Below are 27,822 nucleotides of genomic sequence, written 5' to 3'. Positions count from 1 at the left end.
TTATACCGAAAGACACTCTTCGATGTTGGAGGTACAAAGAACTATCATTTCCGGTAAAAATAAACGCATGTGAATTTTATTTTTGTATTTTAAAATCGCAGAAAATGTTAACAACAAAGACTTTTATCAAGAAGACAAAGAAAGGGAGTATTATAAAGATTGTGCGAGAACATTATCTCCGTGATGACATTACATGTGGATGTCAGAGTTGTACAATCTGCGACAAAAACGATGTCAAACCTTTGGAAAGCAAACCTGTCAACAAAAGCAAATTATGCAAGAAGTCACACTATCTTATCTTGGACACCAATGTAGTTTTTCATCAGGTATAAAATTTACAGGTTCTTTGTTTTTATTATTGAAATCCAGGGTAGTTACACCCACATTACAATGCATTATGGCACATACCTGTTTAAGTGTTTAGGATGTTGATTACATGGATCAAGATATGTTTCTTACTATTTAATATGAGGCAGCATTACCTGTAAATGGGGACGAAGTCTGTATGAATTATTTTTTTTGTAACTTAAATATTTGTTAAAAAAGAGAAACGGAAATACTGTAACGTTTCCTATTTTGGTTCTGTTGTTATTGATTTCAGTTGTGACGTTATTTAAGTTATGACGTCATATGCAATGTAAAAAAAGAAACGCTATCATCAGGTAATGTTTTTTCATATCAAGGAATTATTAAAAATGAAATTGGTATTGCGTTCCTTCCTATTTTATACTAGACTGATAAGTATATATTTTACTCAAAGTTTCATACAAAGGAGACCGGAGAAAGGAAGTACATTGTAGATTTCTGTGCAGGTGCGTGAATTTTTTTTTTTTTTTTTTTTTTTTTTTATTGATTTTTCTACTGTTATTGGGGACTTTGTCCCCATATAAATCAAGAGTGCATCCGCTGTTAGAATATGTGACATGTCTCTGGTAACTGTACCTTTAAAAGACATCCGCAAACTGGAATTTTTACAAAGAAGGGCATCAAAATTAGTAAAAAATATATATCATCTTAATTATGAAAAGACTACGTTCACCTTGGAATATCGTAGCCTAGGGATACATGTAGGAATGATAAGATACAAGTCTTCAAAGTGTTGCATGGTATAGATGACATCAACTGGATGAGCCTATTTTCTTTAGCACCATCTAATAATAATACTAGAGGTCACTAATTAAAACTTTGGGGGGCTAGGATGAAATTTGAAAAAAATAGGCAGGACAGGAATTTTGAGTATAAAAAAAAGAATGCAGGATGAGACACTTGCAAAAAAAAAAGTCAGGATGACAATTTAGGTAAAAAAAAAGTCAGGATAAACTAAAAAAAAAGAAGGCAGGATCGAATAGAATAAAAAATAAAAAGGCAGGACAGAGATTACAACCAAAAAAAAATGCAGGACAAAATTTTTCATCCTAGCCCCCCCCATAAAAATCAAATGGTAGCTCCCTAAGTTAGCATATATTTAAGAGTGATCTCTCTTCAACCTGTTAAATTAGGTATTGAGTATTGTGGAAACAGTTATTCCCATGATTATTTAAAGCTATCAAATGGATAAATGCTCTTTTTGTTTTGATATTTATTACAGTGGACATCTCAATTGATCAATTCCAATTGAAATATATACTGAAACAATTGCCACTTTAGAGATATGTGTTAAGGAATGAGCTCTTATCATTTCTTTTTACCAGTTTGTTTGTGAATGTTTTGTGAATGTTTGTTTTTCTTGTCAAGTGATTTTTCAGGTGCTTGCCTTTCACTTCATTCAAATTTTATGGTCCCAAGAAATTGTTTTGATATAGTTATATTTATGTATGCCATATGATGTAAAAACAGTATGTCTTCATAGAACACATATTATACATGTACATACAAGTATATATATTATTTTAGAAAAAAATTTAGCATTTTTTTAGCTATTTTTTTACACAAAGTCACACGCCCTTTCGGTTGGGATTTTGCATGTTTTGAAAAATGGTTGACAATAAGGGATGAACCCTTAAGAAACATTTATATAAGATTACATATGTCTTGAATTTTTCTTTTTTAAACCAGTTTTTTTTTAATTTTTCAGATTGATGTAGTTGAAGATCCCTCAATTCAGAATGTGATAGTTCTACAGACAGTTTTAGAGGAGGTAGGGTGTATTAGACTTGTTAAATGTTACAATAATAATATATAATAAATAAAGGCCTTTTCCATAATGTCAATATTTTTGCTTTTGTGTGGAGGGTTGTTCAGAAATTACTTTTTTAATCCACCATTTCAGCACTACAAAATTCAAATTCAGATTGAAGGTTCTTACAGGACAACCTACATTATTCTTATATTTTCAGTATCTCCCTCCTCTCTTTTCTTGTATTGACAAAAAATAGTAGGTTTCATGTGGATGTTTGAAATCATGGTTTTGCCAAAGTCTGCATTCAAGCCTTTTCAAAATTTAAAATGGATTCAATGTATATTCAAATTTACAGTTCACTTTTACCAATGAAATCCACGATATTTGGTAAGCCCGGAATCATGATGAATCCACAGTACATGTTAAATGATGTAATTAAGGAGGTAGACCTAGGTTAAGGGAAATAACTATTAAAATCATCAGTACGTTTGTGTCAACCATTTTCATAAATATATTCTAAGCTTCTAGGTTACATAGATTATTTCCAATCTGTTTCAGGTAAGTGCTTAAAAAACATTGATGAAACTTGACTTTAACAAACACATAACTGATTTAAAGAGTTGTCTCCCTGAACAAAGGTCTACCACCTTAAGTGCATATATTTACAAATATATTGTTTTGTAAAAGTTTTAGTACACATAGTTGTAAAGATATACGTATGTATATAAACATTGTTATTTTACTTTTAAGTTTAATAAATTAATAATTTACCTACAATGTAAATCTTTAACAGATTCGACACAGAAGTGCTCCTGCTTACAAGAGAGTCAAAGACTTCATAGCAAATCCAGACAAACATTTCTACACATTCTGTAATGAATTCAACAAGTAAGTTCATATTGTAAATTTCTAATGTAGAAGAAGTCGCCAAATTTTGTTTCCCCCTGTATTTGACTGCTAGCAGATACATTTCTAAAGGTTATTTTGAACTTTGCCAGTTATTATTGGACATTGTTTTTCACTGAGAACTTTAAGAAACAATTTTGATTTCCTTGTATATATTTAGAAGATTCTTACTTGCTAAAAATGTACTTTTATGTAAAATTACTCACTACATGATGGTTATCATTGAAAAAAAGATCAAGTTTTATCAGAAATCTTTATATAAATAGAAAGAAAATCATATTAGGGTGACCTTAAGTCTTGTGATTGATAATAAAGGTAGGCTAACACAGTGAATATCTACTTTAAGGTAAGGTATAAAACAGTGTTCCAGCTAGGATTTGAAAATAGAGGGGCAGGTTTTTAAAAAAGGGCACTTTAGCGCGTTCTCACTGAAAAAAATCAAATACTTAATATTACCACATAATGACATATTTTTAGCAAGCATGTAGCTAAGTTAATTGAGACTATGTCTGACTACCATTACTTCTGTGTGATTGATGCTTGTTACATCCTCACTAAAGTCTTTGTCAAAATATAACCAGGAATACTGTTTCAACCAATTATTATTTATACCAACTTTGTGTTTCCCACTAGGATTTCTTGTTCGTGTGGAGGAAGGAAGTGTAGGGTTAGGATTTTCTTCAGTTGCTTCATTTGCTTGTATTTGTGGTTGTATAGGAGTTTTGGCTGTTTCAATTACAATTTCAGGGGTCTCATTTCCATCATTACTGAAAGAAGATAGGGAGAGTTGGGTAAACTTTACATTGAAAATTGTGTAGGTTTGGTTGTGATTTTAAAAGAGTGCCAATGAGACGATTGTCTTTATTTTAATCTTGAGAAATAGATTAATTCAACTAATAAGTTTGTTAAGGATGTGCTTAGGTGAGGTTAGGTGAAAATTAATAAATCAAGAATTTAAAATTGATACTATAAGCTGGTAGAGCATTCTTTTAAGGACAAAAATAAGCTAAAAATATTGATAGGTCATGGACCTCCTTTTCGAGATATTTGAGATTTAAAATATGGCGGGAAAAGGCTGACTCTGACTTTTACCTTACATTTGCATTGGTATCATTTGGGTCTTAAAACAAAAGAAAGAAAATCAAGAATCTTCTAAAATTTTGGAAAATAACCTTTCATGAGGTACTCAGTCTTGTATGAAAAAATAAATGGGTGTTATGGGGCAAAATGTTTTACATTGTATTGTATGGAAAAACACCATGGAGTCCGAGCATTTGACACAAATTCCAAAACCTCACCTAAGTACATCCTTATTAAATTTAACTTTGAAAGTTTATTATCAATTCAACAAGGATCTCCGTATATTTCATGTTGAGCGTATCTGATAATATCAATAAGTTTGTCAAAACGGATTTCAATAAGAAAATTGATACAAAAAATCGGACTTTTGAGTGCTCTGTAATCGGCGGAATTTACAATAGAAGAACAATTTCGATATCTGAAAGAAACCTTTCTTCTTCTCGATTTTTCATAAAAGTAAAGAATTAAATTATTTTTTAACCTTTGATGGTTATTATTCTTGAAAAAAGATGTAATAGACTGGCAAGTCTTTGATATTTTCTTTTTGTCATTTTCGATTTGGTCAAATTTTTTTTTTGTCCTATTGGAATGATTCTTTTTTAATGAACGTTATTTTATAAAGAACTAATACAATAGAAATGAACATCGTTCACATTTATTTTATAAAATTTACTAAAAAATAACCTTAAATTTCAATACATGTAGTAACCGACTGCCTTGTTGCTAGCCTGAAGCAGGGAAATCATGGTTGAATAAAGTGTCTAAGTAGAAAGATATGTTTGTCTGTAGACTTTCTAGAGGCGGATTTAGGGGGCGGGGGGAATTGCAGGGTTCCCTTTTGTGGAAAAATTTTGTTGAAAGAATGAATGATTTTATTCTTATTAACTAGTACAACGGTACAGAGAAAATAACAGTTCATATATAACACATATTTTTGCATCATATAGGGAATCACTGAGGTATGACTGGAGCCCCAACCCCCCTTTCCCCGACCCAACATGAAGTGTTTTGAATCCACCACTTCTTTATGAATTCAAACTGTAGAGATTCAAATATTGTTATCTGTTGTGTTTTTAAATACCTTCAGAGATACATATGTTGAAAGACAGAAAGGAGAGAGTGCCAATGACAGAAATGATAGGGCTATAAGGGAGGCAAGTCTGTGGTACAAAAGACATCTAGAGGACCATTCTTCAGAAGATATTGATATTGTTTTACTTACAAATGATGAAGACAACAGAACAAAAGCTAAAGCTGAAGGGCTTCAGTCATTTACAGGTAAACAAAACCCATTACAAATGTATAAAGTTTTTTTCTCTCCTTTTCTTAAAGAAAAAAAAACATCACCCAAAACCAAAAAATTATTTCTTACAATCAACATTTGCACATTTGATAAAAATGGATTGGTATATGTGTAAAGGACTCTAGAAAACTACATATACTCTGCTTTATTTTGGAATTCACTTGATTGTATAGCTCAAATTTTTGGCACCATGATTGGTCAATGAAATATCCATCTTATCTTATCTTTAGGAAGAAATTAGTTAAAAATATATCCTAAGTAAATTAGACAACAGTGTGAAATTAATATTATTTACAACATATTATAATCAGACATGAATGATACTTTTTTTTCACTTATAAAATCAATATAAATTTTTATTTTATTTACAGTTCAAGAATATGTTAAAAGTTTAAAAGATTGTGGATCTATTGTTGATCGGCTTTCTAGTACTGGTTCTCATATGGTAAGTTCTTTTTTTTCTCCAGAAAGTATAAAATGGCCTCCTCAATCCAATGTTCTTATTGAAGATTTTGATTGACAACTACACTTATAATAAATCTGTGGCATCATCTATCTCTTATACACTTCTGATATTGCTTAGAAAGCCATTTAAAACAAGCAGGAGTTATAAAATTATAACTTACTTAATATTTATTGACAATTTGTCTATTTATAAAAAGAAGTGATATGATTGGAAATGAGACCAAATGACACAGAAATTGACAACTATAGTTCATTGTATGGCCTTCAACAATAAACACATAGTCAGCACTAAAAGACCCCAAAATAACAAATATGAAACAATTCAAACAAGAAAACTAATGGCCTAATTTGTGTACAAAATAATGAAAAACCCAAATATGTGACACAGCCACAAACTACAAACATTGAATTACAGGTCCCAGAATGTGGCAGGGTAAATTAGTTTGAAGGCGCCAACCCTCCCTCCCCTAACTGTTAGTGTAATATCCTGTTTCCCGTGTCATTATGAAGTTTTATAATTGATAGACTTATTAATTTTTCAGAAATTTGGAGACAAAATTATGTATCCTGAACACCTGCCTTTGTCCACAATACAGAGGGGTATAAAAACTGGGAAATATTTACAGGGAAGTTACATGGCTAGCAGAGAGAATTACCTAGAAGCCAATGTCAGTGTTCATGATCAGGATAGAATGGTAGGATTTCATTTGTCTCCCTTTAATTTCACTGTTTGACAAAAGACCACTTTCGAGTTCATCTGTCACCGGAATAAACTCGACAATTATGTTCGCCTCTATGAAGTCATTTACCAGATAGAGGGGCTCGCCTGTATCCCTGCACTATTAACGTTCATCAAGCGTCTTAAAGATCGTCATTGTGCAGGATAAATTAGAATTAATGGTTGTTCTGTATGTTGATTGTTTCCCTTTAATTTCACTGTCTGACTATTGTCTCTGTAATTTGGTGGTACATTGTATATTGCTCAATAATTGTTTCATAGGTGTTATGGATATTTAAAAAGTTGCAAAATTATGTGTTTTAGCTTGATCTAAAAACTGAATTACAATAGAAAACTCTGGCCAAGGTAATAAAATAGGTCTACTGTTGATAAATCTTGCTTCTCAAATATACAAATTACTGTTCTACAAAAATGTATTCTATTGCAGATTTTTGTCCAAGGTCACCAGAATTTAAACAGAGCTGTGAAGGATGATATTGTTGCTATTGAACTGCTACCTGAGGAGGAATGGAGTTGTCCCTCTTCAATGGTGTTAGAGGAAACAGAAGAAAAGGCAGATGAAGATAATATGGAAATAGAGGTATCTGTTAGAAGAATTCTTTTAAGAGTCATTATTGGGGGTCTGGGTGACATTTTATTACTGGTTGTAACCTACATGTTTATGGGTGTACAAAATGCAGTACTTTTCAGTATTGAGCCAGCAGTTGTTTTCAAGATATAGAAACCCTAGATTATCTTCATTTTGCCTTAAAACTTATTTAGTTAACAAAAAAACACTGTTTTTTAACCTTTTTTTTATTTAAAGCTGCAATAAAATCTAAACACCTGAAAAACCTTTTACCCCTTAAACATGTTAAAAGTAAAGAATATTTTGGAATTGATTTATTTTTGTTGTTAGATTTGTATTTTTAATAGCTCAAACAAATATATATGCATTTAACTGTCATATGTGTGCTGTGCAACTTAAAGTATGGCTGTGTATTACTGTACTCATTAACCTGATTCCTTGTTTAAACAGTCATGTAATATATCAGTTGTTTTGAATTAGACGGGTAAATTTACATGATGCCAATTTAAAAGAAATTAACAGCATGAAAATTGATAGTGGCTTTAATACATAGAATGATATGATGGAGTAAAATATTGAAACACTATGAAAAAAACATCTTACATGGTTGTTTAACTTGAATTAGTGTGTGCTCTGTCAGTTTGAATATTTCATTACTGAGAGTGAATTCTAACATTGCAGGAAAAACAAATGAGGAAAAACAAAGTGCCAAAAGAGTTACGACAGCCAACTGGAAAAATTGTTGGAATAATTAAAAGAAACTGGAGGCAGTATTGTGGTATCCTACAACCTTCAGCATTAAAGGAGGTGGGTTAAGACATATAAGTGTATATTCTTTGAACTTTTGTAAAATTTGCTTTTCCCCCAAAAATAACAAAATGAAATTAGAGTGATTCAACATACAAAAAAAAAATCATTTTCCACAGTGCTGTAGTGTAAACAGATTATGTATAAGTGATGCTGACAGTATTTTCAGATTTAATTTGGTACCTGGTTTAAAAAAATATAGTGTAGGGGAAGTAACTCTTAGTTTTTACCAAAACCTCTCTGTATATATAAAGCAGTCAGTGTTGTGAAAAGCTGTACATTGTTGCATCATTCAACTTATCCACAATCAAATATTTTCACACATGCCTTGTTTTGTGGTTGATGATTTCAACATTTTCTTTTATCACATTTTTAGGCATGTCTGTTTTATAATTTATATTTAAGGCTTACAGTAAAATCTAAAATAGAAAAATATATGTATGATATAGACACTTGTCTTTTGTTGAAAACTATATTTTGACCATCAGTAGATTGTTTGAAATGTATAACTTTGGTTAAATTTATATGATATTTTTTTTAACAGAGTACAAGACATATTTTTACCCCAGCTGACAGAAGAATCCCTAGGATTAGGATAGAAACCAGACAAGCACATGATCTAGCAAGTCAAAGAATTGTAGTAGCCATTGATAACTGGCCAAGGAATTCAAGATATCCTCAGGTAAAGCTTTTGTCTAAGTATTTATAAAGTAGGGGAGTTAGTACCACTGCAGGTAGACTGTATTGACCCTTAGTACTTTACTGTCATATGTTTCTTTAAAAAGACTATTTTTTAAATTCAGAACACTGATCAATAGTTAATCATGTTATATTTAACTCAAATAACTATTTTTTGCAAGCAAGTCATTTGCAGGAATTGAAACATATAACAAATTAAAATCTTTTCAAATATGTTAAAACTTTAATCTTCACTTGTTGAAAAGACTTTTTTAATAGCCCTTAAATTTAATTGGTAATTGGTAATATGTGAAGTCATTCATGTAATAAGGTTCATTTTATATATTATTTACTATTTTTTTAAGGTAAAATCTGCATTGTATTTCATATAAGAGTAATTTTTAAAGATTTGGAAAATATTCAATCAATTTCTCACAGAAAATGAATAAAATATAACTTTAAAAGTCCAAAAAAGATATAAACAGAAATCAAACAGTAGAAGACATATTTTAATAAAAACACAGCCATGAGAAAATGACTTAAAAACAAAAATTTAAAAAGTACAAAAAAGTTATAAACAGCAATCAAGCAACACTTTCATACGGAAATGTTTGAGTTATGTATTTTCCTTTCTAGGGTCATTTTGTGAGGAAGCTAGGTAACATAGGAGATAAAGATACAGAAAATGAAGTTTTGTTACTAGAACATGATGTTCCACATAGTAAATTTTCTGAAGCAGTATTGAGCTTTCTGCCAAAAATGCCATGGTCTATCACAGATGAGGTAAAAAAAAATATCATTACAAAATGTTTTCCATTTTAGATATTGTAGGAGATACATGAAAGCCACCATTTCTTAGCCCTCTGAGTTACTGTAAAATCAGAAATTATTCCAATGTTTTTTTTTTTTTTAATGTGAAAAATACGACAGCATCAGGTTAGCAACCATAAAAACTCACATTCATAATTTCAGTGGGAATTTCCCTTCATTAAATTTATGTTATCACATTATTGAGATTTTGGCATCTTTCCAGAAGTTATGGATTAGCAATGATAAATACAAGCATTAATATCTGAATTTAAAGAATAAGGTTTCAAAGTGTTATTACTTCACCAGTTGATGGGCTTCAGATATTCATGTGATATTTTTTCACTCATTTTTGTTTGATAGTTTTGAATTTTTAAGAATAATTTACAAAATTGCCTCACATTGACATTTTTCCTTTAATATTTTCAAGATTTTATGCTACAAAATGTTTTTAATTTTGAACACAACCATGTTAACTATCTTACAGAATGGTCAGATTTTTAACTTCCATAAGTAGATGTTACATACCTATTCAGGACAATGAACATGTTGATTTGTTATGAATGTGATCTTTGCTTTGTACAATTACATTGATTTTGTTTGCCTTAAATAATTGGAGAATAAAGGCTTTTTCCCCTGGAGAAGAATCCCAATTTGAAAAAAAATGGCTTAAAATTATTCCCAAAAAGACAACTTTTTTTCCTAAACAGTACAGTCTCAGAAGTAATTGTGCATGAATACAAACTGAAAAAACACTCATTTATACATTTTCATGCCTAATATGTGCAGATTTGAGGGTCTAAACATGTATCATCACTGACAAAAAGGGGTCTTATTTCAAAGCAGGGTTTGACTCTTGAAAGGGGGTCTGTAAATTGAAGTTTCACTCAAATTCATTGTTTATTCTAAATTTCCCAATTTGATGAAAATTATGCATATTTTCCCATTAAAAAAGGGTAGAGGCAGTTTTGAAAAAAGACAATAATATCACTGGACAAAAACATCACTGGTTGGTCCACATGAATTGGACAGGTGTAAAATTGTCGATCACACCCATTCTCTTAATTTTTATACCGAGCCAGATTTTTAATGTGCTTTTTAGCAGATAAGACATGTCACCAAACTATTCTGACTCTTAGATAAATGTAATTTCTATTTTAACAGGACAGGAAGAAAAGACGAGATTTACGACATATAGATATTTGTAGCGTGGACCCACCTGGTTGTACTGATATAGATGATGCTTTACACTGTAGAGAACTGGACAATGGTAATCTTGAGGTAGGTTCAAAGTACAGATTCTCATAGTAGAACAAAGTTGTAGAAAAATATTGTTCTTAAAAAGGAAAGAGGAGGCGGTATTTGACATGAGCTGTTTAAAATTGACATTATTTTGTAATATCTTTTTGCCCTTTTTTGCCTTAATGGTAGATATGCTATCACTTTTATTATTTTTTTTGGATTCTATGATGTTTGGTAGCAAGTATGTCTTACTGATACGGGACATTTTTAGAATATTATAAATTTAATGAATGATTAATATGTTACATGCATATTTCATTAAAATCTGTAATTTTGATTGGCTAAAAACTGTTAAATAAAACCAGTCTGTACATAGAAGTAAGATTTGTTGAAACAATATACATAAAAATACTGCAGGCATACTGAACAATGGGTTTTGTATTTTTGTCAAATTTTTTCAGGTAGGAGTACATATAGCAGATGTTTCACATTTTATCCGACCAGGAAATGCCATGGATAAAGAAGCTGCCAAGAGAGGTACCACAGTTTATTTAGTTGATAATGTAAGTTACAGTATTTTTATGGCCCTTCGTAGGGGAGAGGGGACATAAGTTTTACCCTTGTCTGTCTGTACGTCTCAAGGTTGGTTTCCATTCTTTAACTGTAGTTTGCCTCAACTAAATGTTATGAAACTTAAACAGAATGCTCATTTATGAATAAAATTGTTTGCTCAATCTTTCTATGCAAACTGCAGAATCAATTAGAAATTTATAGATTAAAATAAATAGTCGCTAGGCTTCTAAAATGTTGTATATGACTTTTTTGGCTAAAAATACTTTTTGACACCAATGGTCTGAGCGGGAGGAAATCTTTGGTATTAAAAAATAGCATACAGTTAGACCAATCAAAATGTGTGAAATAAGACATGTTACAAAATTGCCAATGTCAGTTGTTTGTAAAGTTTGCTTCCAAAATGTTGTATGAAAACTTGAAAATCGTTGTAGAATGACTTTGGGAAAAAAATAATTGTACATTTCTTTATTTCTGTGAAAATAATTTAAGTTCTTGGATAATCCAGAAATGTCAAAGTTTTTATTTCACTGCTATTTACAAAAATGTTCAAGTTCACATACAACATTTTGGAAGCATGCATTTTGCCAAATTTTTCAAAGCCTGTTTGTGAGATATTTTTTTCTTGAAAAATTTGTAAAATTTACAGCATTTTAGAAGCCCAGCGACCAAATGTCTTAAAGATATTGAAAAATTCATAATAAACACTTAACCAATAAAACAAATTATAATAACTATACCATAATGAATGTCCGAAATAAGATACACAAAATTTAACACTTTCATTACTGACTTGTAACTGAAATAAAATAAATAACATTAGTCACTGTTTAATCTAAGTATGCCACCATACATTGACATTTTCTTACCATGTATAGCAATAGTTATGTATAACATTATGAACTTTGGTCATCTGCATTGCCATCTATCTTTTTGGTCATCGCAATTGAGCAAAAAAGGTAACAGATGAAAGTAGGTAATATCTGTCAAAAAATCAAATGAAAATCTTGACCTGAGAAAAATCTGTTTATTGCTGTTCTTCATCGTGTCATTAGAATACACCTTATTGCTATTTGTCCACCATTACTGGACATCACAAAAGTTCGAGAAAATTTTTTAACATCATAATAGAAAATATCTGATGCCACAATAGAAAATGGTAATTTTTGAAATCTCAAGAAGAGATTTTATATGAATTTATAGGGTTAAATATACTTACCATGAAATTACATTTATATTATATAGAATATGTTTGCTTTCACAACATGTTCTCATCGCAATTAACTAGGTGATTAAAAATTACATCCATGAGATGTACTCACCTACGTCATAGTTCACCTGTGTAACATACACTAGCTTTAGTTTTAATTTGTCGTTTAATTGAATAATATCAATTAAGTGAACAAAAAACTGAATTTATTCCAGGGGTGGTGGTGGATTGTGGTAAGTATATTTAACCCTATAAATTCATATAAAATCTCTTCTTGAGATTTCAAAAATTACCATTTTATATGAATTTGGTTAAATATACTTACCATGAAATTACATTTATATTATATAGAATATTTACTGATTAACAAGCAGTATTTCATTTGGTGGAGGATAAATTCTCTCACACACATACAATTTCAACATATAAAAAATTATGTGAAATTTTTTAAAAAATAACTCCATTAAATTTTGTAAATACGGATATTAGTAAAAACCGAAATTACTGAATTTATTATACAATGAAGCTATGCTGCATAACTATATGTATCAATGGCAAACTTTGCAGATTGTATAAATACAAGTATGCAAAATTAATAGACTTGATGTAGAGTTGTCTCAATGGCACTCACATGTATATATATACCCCATCTTTCTATATCTGATGAATAAATAATCTGCAGGTCAGTATAGAAATAATTATATTAAAGCTCCTTCATTATGAGCTAAATGTGTTGTAATATTTATGCAACAGTAAATAAGCATTTATTTCTGAATAGGTTGTTCTTGTTGCTTGTACAAATCGACAAGAACTAATCCAACCTTAATTTCATTACTTTCCACTTTGAAACTTAAGTTTATTTGGAAACATTATTACCTTTCTTTAACTTTCCATTGTTTTCTCTATGTTAATATAATAACAGATAATATATGATTGCTGTCATTTTTGATAACCTGATCAATATCACATCTTTGGAAATAAATTCTTTTCTACTTAATTAAAGAATTATAATCAATTAAAATATACTTTGTAAATAGGTGTCCTTAATACAATCAAAGTTTATTAAAGACTCAAACCAAAGTTGTTTCATGATTATGCTAAATCTGGATTAATCTTTAAACTTTTTTAAAGTTATAGTCCCTGAGAATTTGCTTCTCTGCTAGATATACTACTTTTAATATTTTATAGATTTAGAATAAAATATTTTCATCAAGAGAAGTCTTGTACTATTGTATAATGACAATTCTCTAAACTGACTAAATTTAAAAAATCTGATAAAATTTCTATGAGTGGTAGAACCTTTGAATACAATGTCTACCATTTCAACCATGACCAATATTTTTGTTTTGTATTGGACTACTCAAGTGTAAAAATACAGAAATGGACAAATCAGTGGAAAAGTTTCAGTATACATGTTTCCATTGATATACTGCTTCCACAGAACATTTGGATGTTGAGCTGAATTAAAGCCATGATTGTTGTCCTTATAAGTCCAAAAAGAATGCTAACAGATGATTTTCTCCAGCTATGAAAAATCTGTCTAAAATAAAATGTTTTGATATTTCTAATTAACATTTGACAACGGTTAACTTTCTAGAATATCTTGCCATGTACAGTTCCAAATTTAAAGAAAACAAAAATTTGACATAATGAACAACTCTTGTATGTTGCTCTTGATAATTGTTTATATTAATTTCAGAAAATATTTCGCTATCAGAAATACTAAAATGCAACTTGTCAAATATAGTTCAATAGTTGTATTTAAAGAAAAACACTTGTTTGGCAATTATGGAAAACACTTGTACTAACTTGCAGTATCCTTAAGTGTTCTTAGTTATTTCAGAAATGGTTTCACTATCAAAAATGCTCATTTTATTTCTGTCTTGGTTCACCTCATCTGAATCCTATACATTCTGATATGATTCAATATATATCAACCAAACAGCTTTTGGTAGTATTTTGTGACTTCAACCCAGTCATTTGGTTAACTTAGTCACTCAGAAGAATTTTGCATTTGTCCCCAGATTTGGCAAAAACAAAATTAATGTGATTTAAATAATCACATCTTTCAAAACAAAATTGAATCAAAATTCAAAGTAATTGTTTAAAATAAACACATTTCAATTTTGTGTAGCATATTCTTGCATAAGATACTAACTCTATGCTATATATTTATATTATTCTGGCTGGTAATATGGAAATTGAAAAGTGAATAATTACCATCAATTCCGAGGTTAAAATCACATGCATTCGGAAAACCTTCCTGCATATAGATAATACACAACTTGACCTTGACCAGACTAGATTTTTGTAACTTTATGCTTATAATGAGCAAAAATAAAAAATAAACAGTGACATTTTAATATTTAGGTATAATATTAAGAAAATGTCTCGCATTTGATTTGATATAATCATGGAATTATCATACTATATTTTACTTCCATGTACTATTCTTAGACTATTGAAAGCTATTTGCTAACTATTAATCAGTCTTTTAAATAAATTGCTTTTCCTACATTTTGCTGTTAGATTAACTGCTTCTACACTGGTGCTAAAATTTGAGAACCAATTGAAATGTATATATATTATATGTTTATATTGGTACATCATGTGTTACTCCAAAAAAAAAACCTCTTCTTTTTTTCTGCATCTCGTAAAGACTGACTAAATAAAAGGTTTATATAAAGAGCTGTATAATAGATAGTTTCAAATCTTGAGAACTACTTCAATTTCCTAGACCATGTCTAGCATTTTAAATAAATCCTGCATCCACAATGCTTTAAATCTTATTTATTTATTTACCAATATTTTACTAATTTTTTTACAAGATCTAAATTAATGATAATCTTGTTTCTATAAATCAGCATATTTGAGTCCTCTATACTTCAGAATTCTGAATCAATATTTAACTCTAGGAAAAACAATGTGTAGCCATTGTATAAACCGTTGGGTTCTACCAATCTCACATTAAGAATAAAACAGACCCAATGAATGAATCCTTATAGCAGAAACTTGCCCATCTGTTGGCATTGCTTAGAAAACTTAAGATGTAAATTAAGGCATAATTTTCTATCTTAAAAAGAACATCCAAACTCCTTTTGCTTTCATGATTGGAAGATATATGTATAATTTGACAGTGATTCCCATATAGTGAGGGTAAGATAGTCTCTTAAGTCTTACGTTATCACCTCTTTTTTGTGTACTCAAAACAAAACAGAATTAGTACATATTATATTTAATAAATGCATTGGCAATGTACACTCTGAATTATGTAATCAATATATAAGCCATTACCTTGAATGAGTCTTTGTGAAATGCATCATGACATCCCCTAAACTCTTTATTCAATAGACAATCTAATGTTTACATAAAAACATATAAAAGCCTTTGTTTCCTTACTGCCGACAAAAACAAACAATTGGTTATAGCAGTTCATACTTATAATATTCATGTTCTTCTTGTCATAAGTAAACTGACCATGAAATTTAATATTAGTAAAAAGAGTTGTCACAAGCTATCAACTGTATTTAGAACAGTGCTCCATTCTTACTGTCTCCATGTCTGTTAGAGCATTGGAGAATTATTTATCAGTAAAAAAATAATTAAATATTCACAGCAATTTGCTGTTCTGGAAAAATATTTCAGGCTTCTAGAATTACTGTCCTGATTTAAACTGGACATATTTAAAAGAAGTATGTATTGGTATGCTTAAACTACAATCACATTTGTATTGTACTAGATAACAATGTATCATTTTAGTGTCTTTAATATCTGTCTTGACTATTTCCAGACACTTGTTCAATATATTTTCAATATGAGCAAATATGTTAATTGACTAAACTGTTGGTTCATCACAAAAAACAATGTGCAACCAAATATTAGCTATGCTTGTGTTGTTTTAAAATATAATAAAAGTAGACATAATGTTCCCTGGGTGGAAGGATGTCTAGAAAAGTCAGATAGACCTGGACTTAAATTCACTAGTCTGATTCTAATTTATCTTATTTGCAACAATCATCCACGTGCAATTCTATGCTCCATAAATATCAATGTGCAATCAATAAATAGTTATGATTTAATTTTATGTAAGATATCAAATCTGTATTTTATTAGAATGAATGCAACTTATAGATTCTAAATCATGCATGTTGTTCTAGTTCCTATGTTTCCTGTATGAAACATGTCAACATTAATCAAATAGACTTGGGCAAAATCCCTATTCTATTTTAAGTCTATAGTGATCCATTGAGCACGTTTTATTTTCAATAAATATGGTTTATGTTCCCTGAATGGAAGGTTAACCAAAAAAAACATCATCAGTTGTGGGCAAAATCCCTATTCTGATTGTGATGTATTTATCAACTGTTAAAACAGTATCACTGTTGGTCTACGCTCCCTGTATGGAACGTTTTCCAAATAAAACAATCAGAAATGGGCAGATTCCCTTTTCTGATTGAAATTTATTGAACCAATTGAGGTTCTAGTAACAATAGTGGTATACGCTCCCATACGGACGTTATCCACATTAAAATAATCAGATCTGGTCAAAATACCTATTCTGATTTAATAGTTATGTGTTTACACAGTCTCGTGTACCAGGTGTACACGTAACAGACTGCAAATTGTAAACAATCGAACCAATTGAGGTTCTAGTGACAATAGTGGTATACGCTCCCATACGGACGTTTTCCACATGAAAAACAATCAGATCTGGTCAAAATACCAATTCTGATTTTAATATAGTGATGTGTTTACACAGTCTCGTGTACAGACTGCAAATTGTAAACAATCGACTTTATCCAAACTTTACACTCGACCCGTTTCGTAGCATTGCTCTAATGCAGTGAAAAATCCGGTCAGCTGAGCGTGAAAAAAGAAATAAACATCTGTTTAAAAATATATCTTTTTCAAAAACGTAGCACTCACGTAACATGTCCGATTTTGACAGCTAAATTCTGCCTTTCCTCGGACCCGATTTAATGTTTGAAAATGGCGGCTAAACAAAGGTCATTATGACGAAAACGTGCATATCAGAAACTTGGCAGAAGCGCTGTATTCTGATTCACATTAAATTAATCGTATACCGATATTCCAAAAACAAATAATGTCTTTTATAAAACATAAGGATTTTCAACAGTAAACTGTTAAAAATCCTTGCCGACGAGAAACATGCGTTCTCTTGAACGCAAAAATTAAAACTAAAGCTAGTGTATGTTACACAGGTGAACTATGACGTAGGTGAGTACATCTCATGGATGTAATTTTTAATCACCTAGTTAATTGCGATGAGAACATGTTGTGAAAGCAAACATATTCTATATAATATAAATGTAATTTCATGGTAAGTATATTTAACCAAATTCATATAAAATTGATTGTTGTATGACTTCAAAAGTTCAAGCAGGACAGATTTACAAATAGAGATAAGGTGTATGTATTACACTTGTTCAGAAAACAAAATTAAAATTTCATGATTTTTGCTTTCTTGCAGAGAATAGATATGGTTCCAGAATTACTCAGCTCTAACTTGTGTTCATTGAGATCTAATGTGGAAAGGTAAGTTTAACAACATTCATTGAGATCTAATGTGGAAAGGTAGGTTTAACAACATTCATTGAGATCTAATGTGGAAAGGTAGGTTTAACAACATTCATTGAGATCTAATGTGGAAAGGTAGGTTTAACAACATTCATTGAGATCTAATGTGGAAAGGTAGCTATATAGGTTTAACAACATTCATTGAGATCTAATGTGGAAAGGTAGGTTTAACAACATTCATTGAGATCTAATGTGGAAAGGTAGGTTTAACTACATTCATTGAGATCTAATGTGGAAAGGTAGGTTTAACAACATTTTAGAAGTGTATGAATATGTGATAAAAGAAAAGCAGTATAACTCAGTATTAGAACTTTTGAAAGAAAAAACGCATTTTAAGAGAGATGTGATGGTAAAATTCAATAAGACAAAAACCTAACAACACCAAAGGAATATATTTTGTTTTTGTAAAAGTAAATTTTTAGATGTTTTAAAAAAAACTTTATATTTTTAGATTTGCCTTCTCAGTGTTATGGGAAATGACAAAAGAAGCAGAAATAGTTAAGATAGATTTTACAAAGAGTATAATATTGTCTAAAGTAAGTGTTATTTTACATGTTATTAAAGAGTTATATAATTTGGTTTCAAAGAGCACATACAATGAATGCAACAGTTTCTAATTCAACTCTGTATTACAATAAATTGTTTAACAGCAACTGGCATATCAAAAAGTACATTACTATCAAAACTGATGCAGTATTAAGCGGAGAGGATAGAAAAGGCAGTATATCAAATAATGGGGAACTAGATGTGTCAAAGCGACACGAATGGCCCGTCCCAAAAAGTTGAAAAATCAATTTCAATAACACATGTGGACACAAACATGATGGTAGTCTCACATATCAAAAATCAGCTCAAAATCTGGAGGGGTATAGAAAAAAAATCCATATAACTATGATTTTCAATAATTTATCAAAGTCCAAAGCCTGTAATTTCAGCAAAAATTAGCGAAGTAGAACAAAACTTATACTTGATCTATAACTCATCATGGTTAACTCACATATCAAAAATCAGCCCAATATCTGAAGGCGTTTAGAAAAAAAGTCTGTATAACTGTGATTTTCAACAATTTCTCAAAGTCCAAAGTCTGTAATTTTGGCAAGAATTAGTGGAGCAGAACGAAACTAAAACTTGATCTGTAACTCATCATGGTTAACTCACATACCAAAAAATCAGCCCAATATCTGAAGGCCTTTAGAAAAAAACTCTGTATAATGGTTTGTTGCGGAATGACAGAATTTCGGAATTACGGAATATCGGAATTACTGAATTTCGAACAAGGGTAAAACTATATGGCCCTGACAACTTTGTTGCAAGGCCATAAAAAAGTGTTTTTGTCTACTGTAGATTAATTATTATTCGTGGGATACAAACTTAAGGAGATTTTATGGGTACAGGTAAACCAACAGTTTTAAATGTTGAACGATTTTCAAATTTCCTATAGGTTTGTATGGAGACATTTGAAAGACCACAAAATTAAATATCAACAAAAATGACAGATTTCCTCAATCCACAAAAATTGATACCCATGAAAAATAACTGAATCCTCAGTATTGAGAAATTGTGAAAAAATAGTATGAAAATTCAGATAAATAAATTCAGTCTATTAATGCGAAGAATTATACACCACACCAAAAGTATAGAAAGAAAATTGAAACTTGATTGATTAGAGATCCAAATAAAAAAATAAAAAAATATAAAGCTAGAGTTTTAACTTCATTCAAAGAATTAAAAAGAATCTTTATTTTCATACATGTCAGCATTTTTTTGATTGATTGATTTAGATAGGGTCCACTTTAGTTCAGCTGGAGTATCTGCATTTCTTGGTTTCAGACATATATATTTATTACTTTATTTTGTTGAGCATAAAAATAATACAACTTATAACTGTCATGTGACTTTATATAAGTTGACAAAAATAATATTGATAAGCATAATTAACAAGCATCAGGTTATTTAAATATAATAACATTAGATGTATGTTTCTGTGATACTTTATTCTGATTGGCTAACTGCACATCACGTGTTATTCCGTAAGCAATGGCATTGCTCAATAAAACTTTTCATTCATGATAACACATGGTCCCACAATAAAGTGCACAGGTGTATTAGATAAAACAATAATAAAATTCGTGTTTTCATGATCATTGCTTAAAAAATGTAATTATAAGTATTGAATGCTTCTTTTTGTAACTTCATAGGGTTGTAAAAGCGTTGACCGTGTGCACATTTTTAGTATGAAGCATTTCCGCGCTTCATACAAAATGTACTTCGGTCAACGCTTTTACACCCCAATGAAGTTACAAAAAGAAGCATTCAATTCTTAAATAACATTTTAACATTTCAGGCATCCCTTACCTATGCAGAAGCCCAAATGAGGATAGATGATCCTGCCATGACAGATAACACAACGAAAAGTTTACGGTGGTTAAATAAACTGGCAAAGATACTGAAACAAAGAAGAATTGATAATGGGTAATTAAGCAAGGAATAAGCACCTAAAACATTTGTGTTTTAGTCAATTGTAACTTATTTTTCTTGAAATATATTGAAAAGGATTGAAAGATTTTACTAATAAATTTTGTAACAAATAATTATTTGAAATGAGTTTATTTTTTACATTGAACAGCATCATTGAAACCAATAGTCAAGAAGGGATGAACAATCTGAATATAGTTTAATTGTTTGTTTCTTTTCTTATCCAGAGCCTTGACATTGGCCTCATCTGAAGTAAGATTCAACATTGACAGTGAAACCCATGATCCAATTGATGTTCAGACAAAACAAATCAGGTATGGTATCATAAAGGGAAAGTGAAAAAGAAGGCCTTCTGCCAGTTGGACCTTGAATTTAAAGTTTATTTTTTTTACTGTGGATTCATTTACCATCATAATTCTTTTTAAAGTTTGGTAATGTCTACTATAAACAGAATTGTTTTTTTTAAAGTGAAATATAGATTTAATGTATTGATAAATTTATACCTGCATTATAGTGGGAGGGTATTATGTTAATAGTCTGTAAATATGTTCATTTGTCAATTCTGTATCAGGTGTAAGATTTAGGTGATTTTTTTTTTAACCATCAACTTGAAAATAAGTTCATTATGATTGGAATTTTTAGTAGAATATCCAAAATTAAGGTTTTGACCAAGATTTTGGGGTTTACATTGAATGTGATAATGTGAGTAGAGAATGGATGAACTGAGTGTCCTATGGACACATAATCTTGTTTAGATTAAAGATGGATAGCTTTGCATAAGAACAGTGGATATGCTAATCACATGTCAAACTGAGTTCAACTTTTTAAGCTTACTTTTTCAGAGATACAAATTCAATGGTAGAGGAGTTCATGTTGTTAGCTAATGTTGCCACAGCAGAGAAGACATTAAGGGAATTCCCCAACTGTGCCATGTTGCGTAGACATCCTGCACCACCTCCTTCTAACTTTGAACCTTTAATAAAAGCAGCAGAATCAAAGGTAAAATACTAAGGATTCATTTATTTTCTTGGATTGAGAAATTATTTACATTTTTTGTGAATATTCTATTTAGATTTTTTTGCCAAAGTCAGCATACAACCTTTAGAAAATTACTGTTTTACTGTATAGTCTTAAACCATGAGCAAAAAACATACTGTATAGTCAGCTTTAAAAGACCCTTCAGTGACAAATGTAAAACAATTTTAACAAGAAAACTAACGGCGTGATTTATGTACAAGACAAAGAAAAAAATATGATATACAGCAAAAAAAAACCAACCACTGCTTTACAGACTCAAGATTAGGGACAGGCACATACAGAATGTGGCAGAAACATGTTTGCTGGGCCCAAAACCTCCCCTGATGTTTAAACCTTGCATATGGCCAAGCATAAAAAAATGGTTGTAGCTAATAATTTGTGTTGCTTATTTTAACTGCGCTGTTGGAATTTTGTTACAATCATAAGTAAATTGATTTTTTTATTTTCATCCCACCCACCTCTGTTTAATTCTAAAACTGCCATAAGCTTCATTAATTTAATATTCAATATACACTTCTGCTTTATTTCATTTCTACAGGGTTTTAAATTAGATGTGTCTAAAGGAAAAACATTTGCAGACAGTATAAAAGGTGCAGTGATTCCAAATGATCCATACTTTAACACTATGTTACGTATGATGGCCACACGATGTATGATGCAGGCTGTTTATTTCTGTAGTGGGATGTTACCAGAATCAGAATATTTCCATTATGGTTTAGCAGCTCCTATTTATACACATTTTACCTCTCCAATTAGAAGGTAATTATAGCATATTACATAATGTTTAAATTGAGAATACAGAACTCTGCTATTAGAAGGTACATATTATATAATGTTTAAAAAGAGAATACAGACCTCTCCAATTAGAAGGTACATATAACCTAATGTTTAAAAAGAGACTACGGAACTCTTCAATTAGAAATAACATATTACCAGGAACATATATTGATGAGACATACAGTTCCTAAATATAGCAGATTTTATCTTTGGGTCATAGTTAAGAAATAACATGATATGAAAAAAGACATGTGTGAGATGCGTACTTGCTATTATCTTAATACTTTATGATAATATCAATAAAATGTTATTCAAACTGAGTATGATAAGAAGTGTTGCCAGTGTATCAAACTTGTAATCTGTCTCTTCAAATTTGTCATAATTGCACTCATTTCGTTACACAAAGGTAGGCAAACAGGGTATACAAAAAGGGCGTTGACGGCTTTCCCAGTAACCACAAGTTTCTCAAACCATGTTTAAAAGATTCACATCTAATTAATAACACTTAATTTTGTCATTTTATATGACAAAATGTATCTTTTTTACGATAAAACTTACTAATTATTGTATTTGTTGAACATTTGGAATAATTTGGTTAATTTATTGAGCCGTTTTGATTGAATCTGTAAATCTCTCGAAGTCTGGTTAGATTTGGGTTTTATCAATTTTATACTGAAAAGCCTATCAGATTCATTTCCCTTTAGATATGCTGTTCCAAGATAATACATAATGTTTAAAAAGAGGACACATACCTCCCCAATCAGATGATATATGTTTAAAAAGAGAATAAATATGTATAATAATGATTTTTATGATAATACACATCTTCCTCTTTACTGAAGGCAATTATATAACACATAAAGTCATACAAACAAAATATTAAAACATTGCATATCTTTATTATGCATATGCAGATTGTGAAGGAACTTTTCTCAACGAAAATATTGATTTTTTCTGAATTATGAATTTTAAGATTCGTTGCATTTTCTTCAGTGTTATACATTTGTAGTACAAAATGTATTGTTAAAAAGTCCTTATCTCAGCATGAAAAACTTCCACAATTTCAAAAATTCTGTCAGATAAATAATATTACAATGTAATGTAACTACAAAAATTTACACAAAAGCTGAAGACATGAGGAGATTAATGCTGGACAAAGGGAGATAATTCTTAGTAAATTATTTTCCAGATATTCTGATATAATTGTACACAGATTGTTAGCTGTTTGTATTGGAGCAGATACGTCTTATCCAGACTTATTAGAAAAACATAAAAGTCAGGTAAACACTTAAATGCATATTTAGTAACATAAGAAAACATAGGAAATATTTTCTAAAGTCATTCGATTGCCACTTGATTTGAAAAAAATATTTTGATGGAAATCATGTACTGTGGATTCATTTATCTTCGTGGGTACCAATTGTAGTTGATTGAAGAAAACTTGTATTTTTCGTGTATATTAAATTTGTTGTTTTGGCAAAGTCTGCAAACATTTCTTTTGAAAATTTGTAATTCGTTGATCAAAAAATTTGTGCTTCCCCTGTTTCAACAAAACCCACGGAAATTGGTATCCAACGAATATTAATGAAAATACCCTGCATCAAATATAACATGCAACTGTATGGCTTTGATATGTTTATATGATATGGTAATGAGCTCTGCCTTGTAATAGATTGCCATGTTGAACTAGATGTGTACTTTTCTAGCTCTTAGGAAGACATGTCAATTTTCTAATACACATAATTCTAAATCTAAAAAAATTTTCTCATTTCAGATTTCATAAATAAAAAGAAAATTTCTTCAAACATTTTTTTGAGAGGATTAATATTCAACAGCATAGTGAATTGCTCAAAGGCAAAAAAAAAATTTTAAGTTCATTAGACCACATTCATTCTGTGTCAGAAACCTATGCTGTGTCAACTATTTAATTTTAGATTTTTATTAAATAAGTTTGAAGAAGAAATCTTTAATTGATTTGTAAAATCTTGACATTTGTTTTGTGTAAAAAAAACCATGTAATGTCAAAAATTTGATCACAATCCAAATTCAGAGCTGTATCACGCTTGAATGTTTTGTCCATACTTGCCCCAACTGTTCAGGGTTCGACCTCTGCGGTCGTATAAAGCTGCGCCCTGCGGAGCACCTGGTTATTTATATTGGAAAATAAATGTCTTCTTAATCTTTTTTACAGTTACTAAGCAATAATCTGAACTACAGACATAAGATGGCACAGTATGCAGGGAGAGCTTCTGTCAATCTTCATTCACATGTGAGTTGATTATAATTTTAGCTAAAAGAAAATACATGAAAATCACCAGACGATATCTAGTTTATTTTATATTACCAAAAATTTATAATAAAATTTCATGAAATTTCAAAATGACATATTTCCAACTGATAAAAATGTAGAATTAATGCAAAAGAAACAAAGAAAAAGAACAAAACAAGACACAAATCTAAAATAATTTTGAAGAAAAATTTCAAATGAAATACATTTAAGAAAGAAGAACAACCCCCCAAAAAAATTCACACAACAGTTACAAATGGCTTATGTTAAAAAAAATTGTACAATTACAAGGCATATGTTTTTATTTGAATAATGCAGTGATGAAAAGAAGGTTATAATGATCTTTTACTTTTACTTAACTTTTTGCCAATTTATATTTTTCCAAAGTAATGAATTTTGTAATTTAAACAAATTTTATAAGTCATAATTGCTTTGCAATTCTCATTTGTTATTTTATTTGCATGAACAAATTCTACATTTGTATTTCTGTCATAAAGAATCACATATTTTTTTAATCATGTAAAAGGAGCAAATATTTTAGTTACTTCAACAGTATTTCTAAGTTACTCTCCTCACAACAATAACTTTTTCAACTTTTTTTTAATTCAATAAATGTCACCAGTGAGATTTGAAAAAAAATATTTTTAATGCAGATGTACGATATTGAGTAGTTTTATTGCTGGATAATTATTATTATTATTTTTATTATCAATAACTCTTGTTTATTCTTCTGCAGATTTTCTTTAAGAACAGAGCTGTTGATGAAGAGGGCTATGTATTATTTATACGTAAAAATGCTCTGCAGATATTGATCCCTAAGTATGGATTAGAAGGAACGCTTTACATCAACAAAGAGAAGTCAGGTGTTACATTTACCTTCAATGAAGAGGTTTGTTCGTTATTGTTGATGAAATGCTTTAAGATCCAAATTAATTTTGCAACAATTTCAACTTGCACAATAAGAGTGTATCATGCATTATTTGCACATTTGTTTATTGATTTTGTAACTTTTGTTTGAACCAGGGCTTTGAAAACGGTCATATATTCCGGACATTTGTATAATGTCCAGTAAAAGTCAGGCTGGGCAAAGCATGAAACGGTCATATACCTTTTAGTTTTCAAGGCTTTTTCGGTCATTTTAACATAATTCACGATCTTTTTGACCCAACCTTTTGCCTCTAACATCAACACATTTCCGGTCATAAATGTGCCATGATGAATAATTACTATCAAAACAACACCTACTAAAATACTTTCTAATTTTAATCAAGGCTAATTAGTAGTACCGGACATTGTATAAATTGATCGGTTTATTCACAATTATTTTCTTACATTTCAGTGGTTTGTATCTAATTGATTTAGTCCAAAAGATTAAAATTATAAGAAATTAGTTTATCAACATGATTTGATGAAAAATTTAAAAAGGTTTTAAATGAAAAATCGTCAGAACTACGTCACATGAACTAGAACACGTGTGCGCATGTGCACAGGTGGGAAATTTAATTATGCATCCTACATTTCTTCAAAAATGCTAAAATTATCATTGATACCTGTATCTAACGTTCATTTCAAGTATTTTATTGAAGAAATCATGTGGAAAGAGCTTCTTCACTCAGTCGTGCTTTGTAAACGTACACAGATTTTACATATCAGTTTATGGTCCATGTTTTACCATTGTCAAGTCAACATCCGGTTAGAAAAATGTGATTTTACAACCGAAAGTAAATTTTTTGACGATGTCATTTTGAACAAATAAAGAGTCTAAGGCAGATATGAGCACGCTGATGTGCACGCTTTGAATGATGCACTGCCAATTTAACAGTTTACATCGGAACATCAAATTCATATCATATCAAAGCAAAGTTTAAAATCGTTTTTTTTTTTTAATGTAATGTCAATCATTGGAATGGCCATCTGATTACCATAATTGCCTTTTGTGACTAAGTCTTAAGGGATTAAAATCGGGATCAGATATAAAATGTCTGGCTGGCTCAAATATTTTTTGGAAGCCCTGGTTTGAACCTATGTAAAATGCGATAAGTAAGAAGGTATGTTTTATTAAGGACCCTATTTGAACATCACGGACAACACATGAAACTGGTTTATCATCTGCAAGGTTTTTTTTGCGTAAAAAGTTATTAACATTTCCAAGAATTTTCAATGCTCATTTGACATCCATTAAGCCTGTGAAATATTTGCCTGAAAATATTTATCAATTTTCACCTCTTTTTTTTACACAATTTGTTCTTAGAAAGTATTTTTATTTTCAAGTCAGATCATCATATGAGTTTTTCAATGTTATGTTCTTTTAATTTCTTTCAGGAAAACACCCAGTCATGTGGTGATGTTACTCTACATGTGTTTGATAGAGTTGTGATACAGATTAGTATTGACCGGTCTAATGTCCAACATTTAAAACTTTGTCTTAAACTTGTTAAACCTGAGGTAAGTTGGTTGTTTTATGTGAATATGTCAAGGTTTAAGGTGAATACATAAGGTTAATCTTCTAAGTGACCAGGAGTCTGTCAGCTTACCATCATTTACATAGAATATAAATTTTTCCATTGATGTAGAAGGTACATAGGAATAAAAATGAATATTTTCTGCATTGTCTTTGAAGAGGGAAAAACATTTTGGGCAAGAGTAAAAAATGTGGACTTGTTTTCAAAATGTATTAGATTGTCATGTGCATTCATTGTTAGGTATCTTTAAAAACTGACAATTAATGACATTAATTACAGAACTTATATTGTATTAATTCTCTATAAGTGAAAATGAAATGGAAGTTACCGTGTTTTATATGTCACATTCTTCTAATCTCATATTTATCCATGTAGTATGGGATTATCTGATTTTGCGATGTCATCTCTGTTTTTTTTTCCAGAAAGACTGGAAAAACCGGAAAGTTTTTCAAATCAACTTTATTTAAACGAAAAATTGCAAGGCTGAATATTTAATCATCTTCAATTCTGCACTCATTTACTCTTCTGATTTTAATTGTTTGCACTACAGGCTCATTTGTATTCTAACAGACATATTTGTAAAGTATTTATTTGGAAAAGTAGTAGTATTTTCTAAAACATTGTGTATTAGTTGTCTGAATGCAGAGTTGTTCATTTTAAATTGACACTTCTTTTCAGTGTGATTGAGATG

General features: G+C 30.1%; 1 protein-coding gene across 2 annotated transcripts in view; it reads left to right on the top strand.

Moving 5' to 3' along the window:
• The window catches only part of LOC139524108 (exosome complex exonuclease RRP44-like), a 28,103-nt gene continuing 281 nt past the window's right edge, over nucleotides 1-27,822 (top strand). Inside the window, exons 1-22 of one of the 2 annotated variants that reach the window (XM_071318681.1) lie at nucleotides 1-326; nucleotides 2,075-2,137; nucleotides 2,913-3,007; nucleotides 5,193-5,383; nucleotides 5,780-5,853; nucleotides 6,416-6,568; nucleotides 7,040-7,192; nucleotides 7,862-7,987; nucleotides 8,532-8,669; nucleotides 9,302-9,448; nucleotides 10,637-10,753; nucleotides 11,176-11,277; nucleotides 17,986-18,050; nucleotides 18,544-18,628; nucleotides 20,437-20,564; nucleotides 20,795-20,881; nucleotides 21,410-21,566; nucleotides 22,144-22,364; nucleotides 23,572-23,662; nucleotides 24,574-24,651; nucleotides 25,406-25,558; nucleotides 26,992-27,114. In XM_071318681.1, the coding sequence (XP_071174782.1) occupies nucleotides 105-326; nucleotides 2,075-2,137; nucleotides 2,913-3,007; nucleotides 5,193-5,383; nucleotides 5,780-5,853; nucleotides 6,416-6,568; nucleotides 7,040-7,192; nucleotides 7,862-7,987; nucleotides 8,532-8,669; nucleotides 9,302-9,448; nucleotides 10,637-10,753; nucleotides 11,176-11,277; nucleotides 17,986-18,050; nucleotides 18,544-18,628; nucleotides 20,437-20,564; nucleotides 20,795-20,881; nucleotides 21,410-21,566; nucleotides 22,144-22,364; nucleotides 23,572-23,662; nucleotides 24,574-24,651; nucleotides 25,406-25,558; nucleotides 26,992-27,114 (2,769 nt within the window). In that variant the 5' untranslated portion in view covers nucleotides 1-104. Of the gene's footprint in view, nucleotides 327-2,074; nucleotides 2,138-2,912; nucleotides 3,008-5,192; nucleotides 5,384-5,779; nucleotides 5,854-6,415; nucleotides 6,569-7,039; nucleotides 7,193-7,861; nucleotides 7,988-8,531; nucleotides 8,670-9,301; nucleotides 9,449-10,636; nucleotides 10,758-11,175; nucleotides 11,278-17,985; nucleotides 18,051-18,543; nucleotides 18,629-20,436; nucleotides 20,565-20,794; nucleotides 20,882-21,409; nucleotides 21,567-22,143; nucleotides 22,365-23,571; nucleotides 23,663-24,573; nucleotides 24,652-25,405; nucleotides 25,559-26,991; nucleotides 27,115-27,822 lie in introns of both variants that reach the window. The other variant, XM_071318680.1, reaches the window with a different exon arrangement.

Source organism: Mytilus edulis, chromosome 5, assembly GCF_963676685.1.
Source record: "Mytilus edulis chromosome 5, xbMytEdul2.2, whole genome shotgun sequence".
NCBI lineage: Eukaryota > Metazoa > Mollusca > Bivalvia > Mytilida > Mytilidae > Mytilus > Mytilus edulis.
This window is presented reverse-complemented; position numbering and strand designations above follow the sequence as displayed.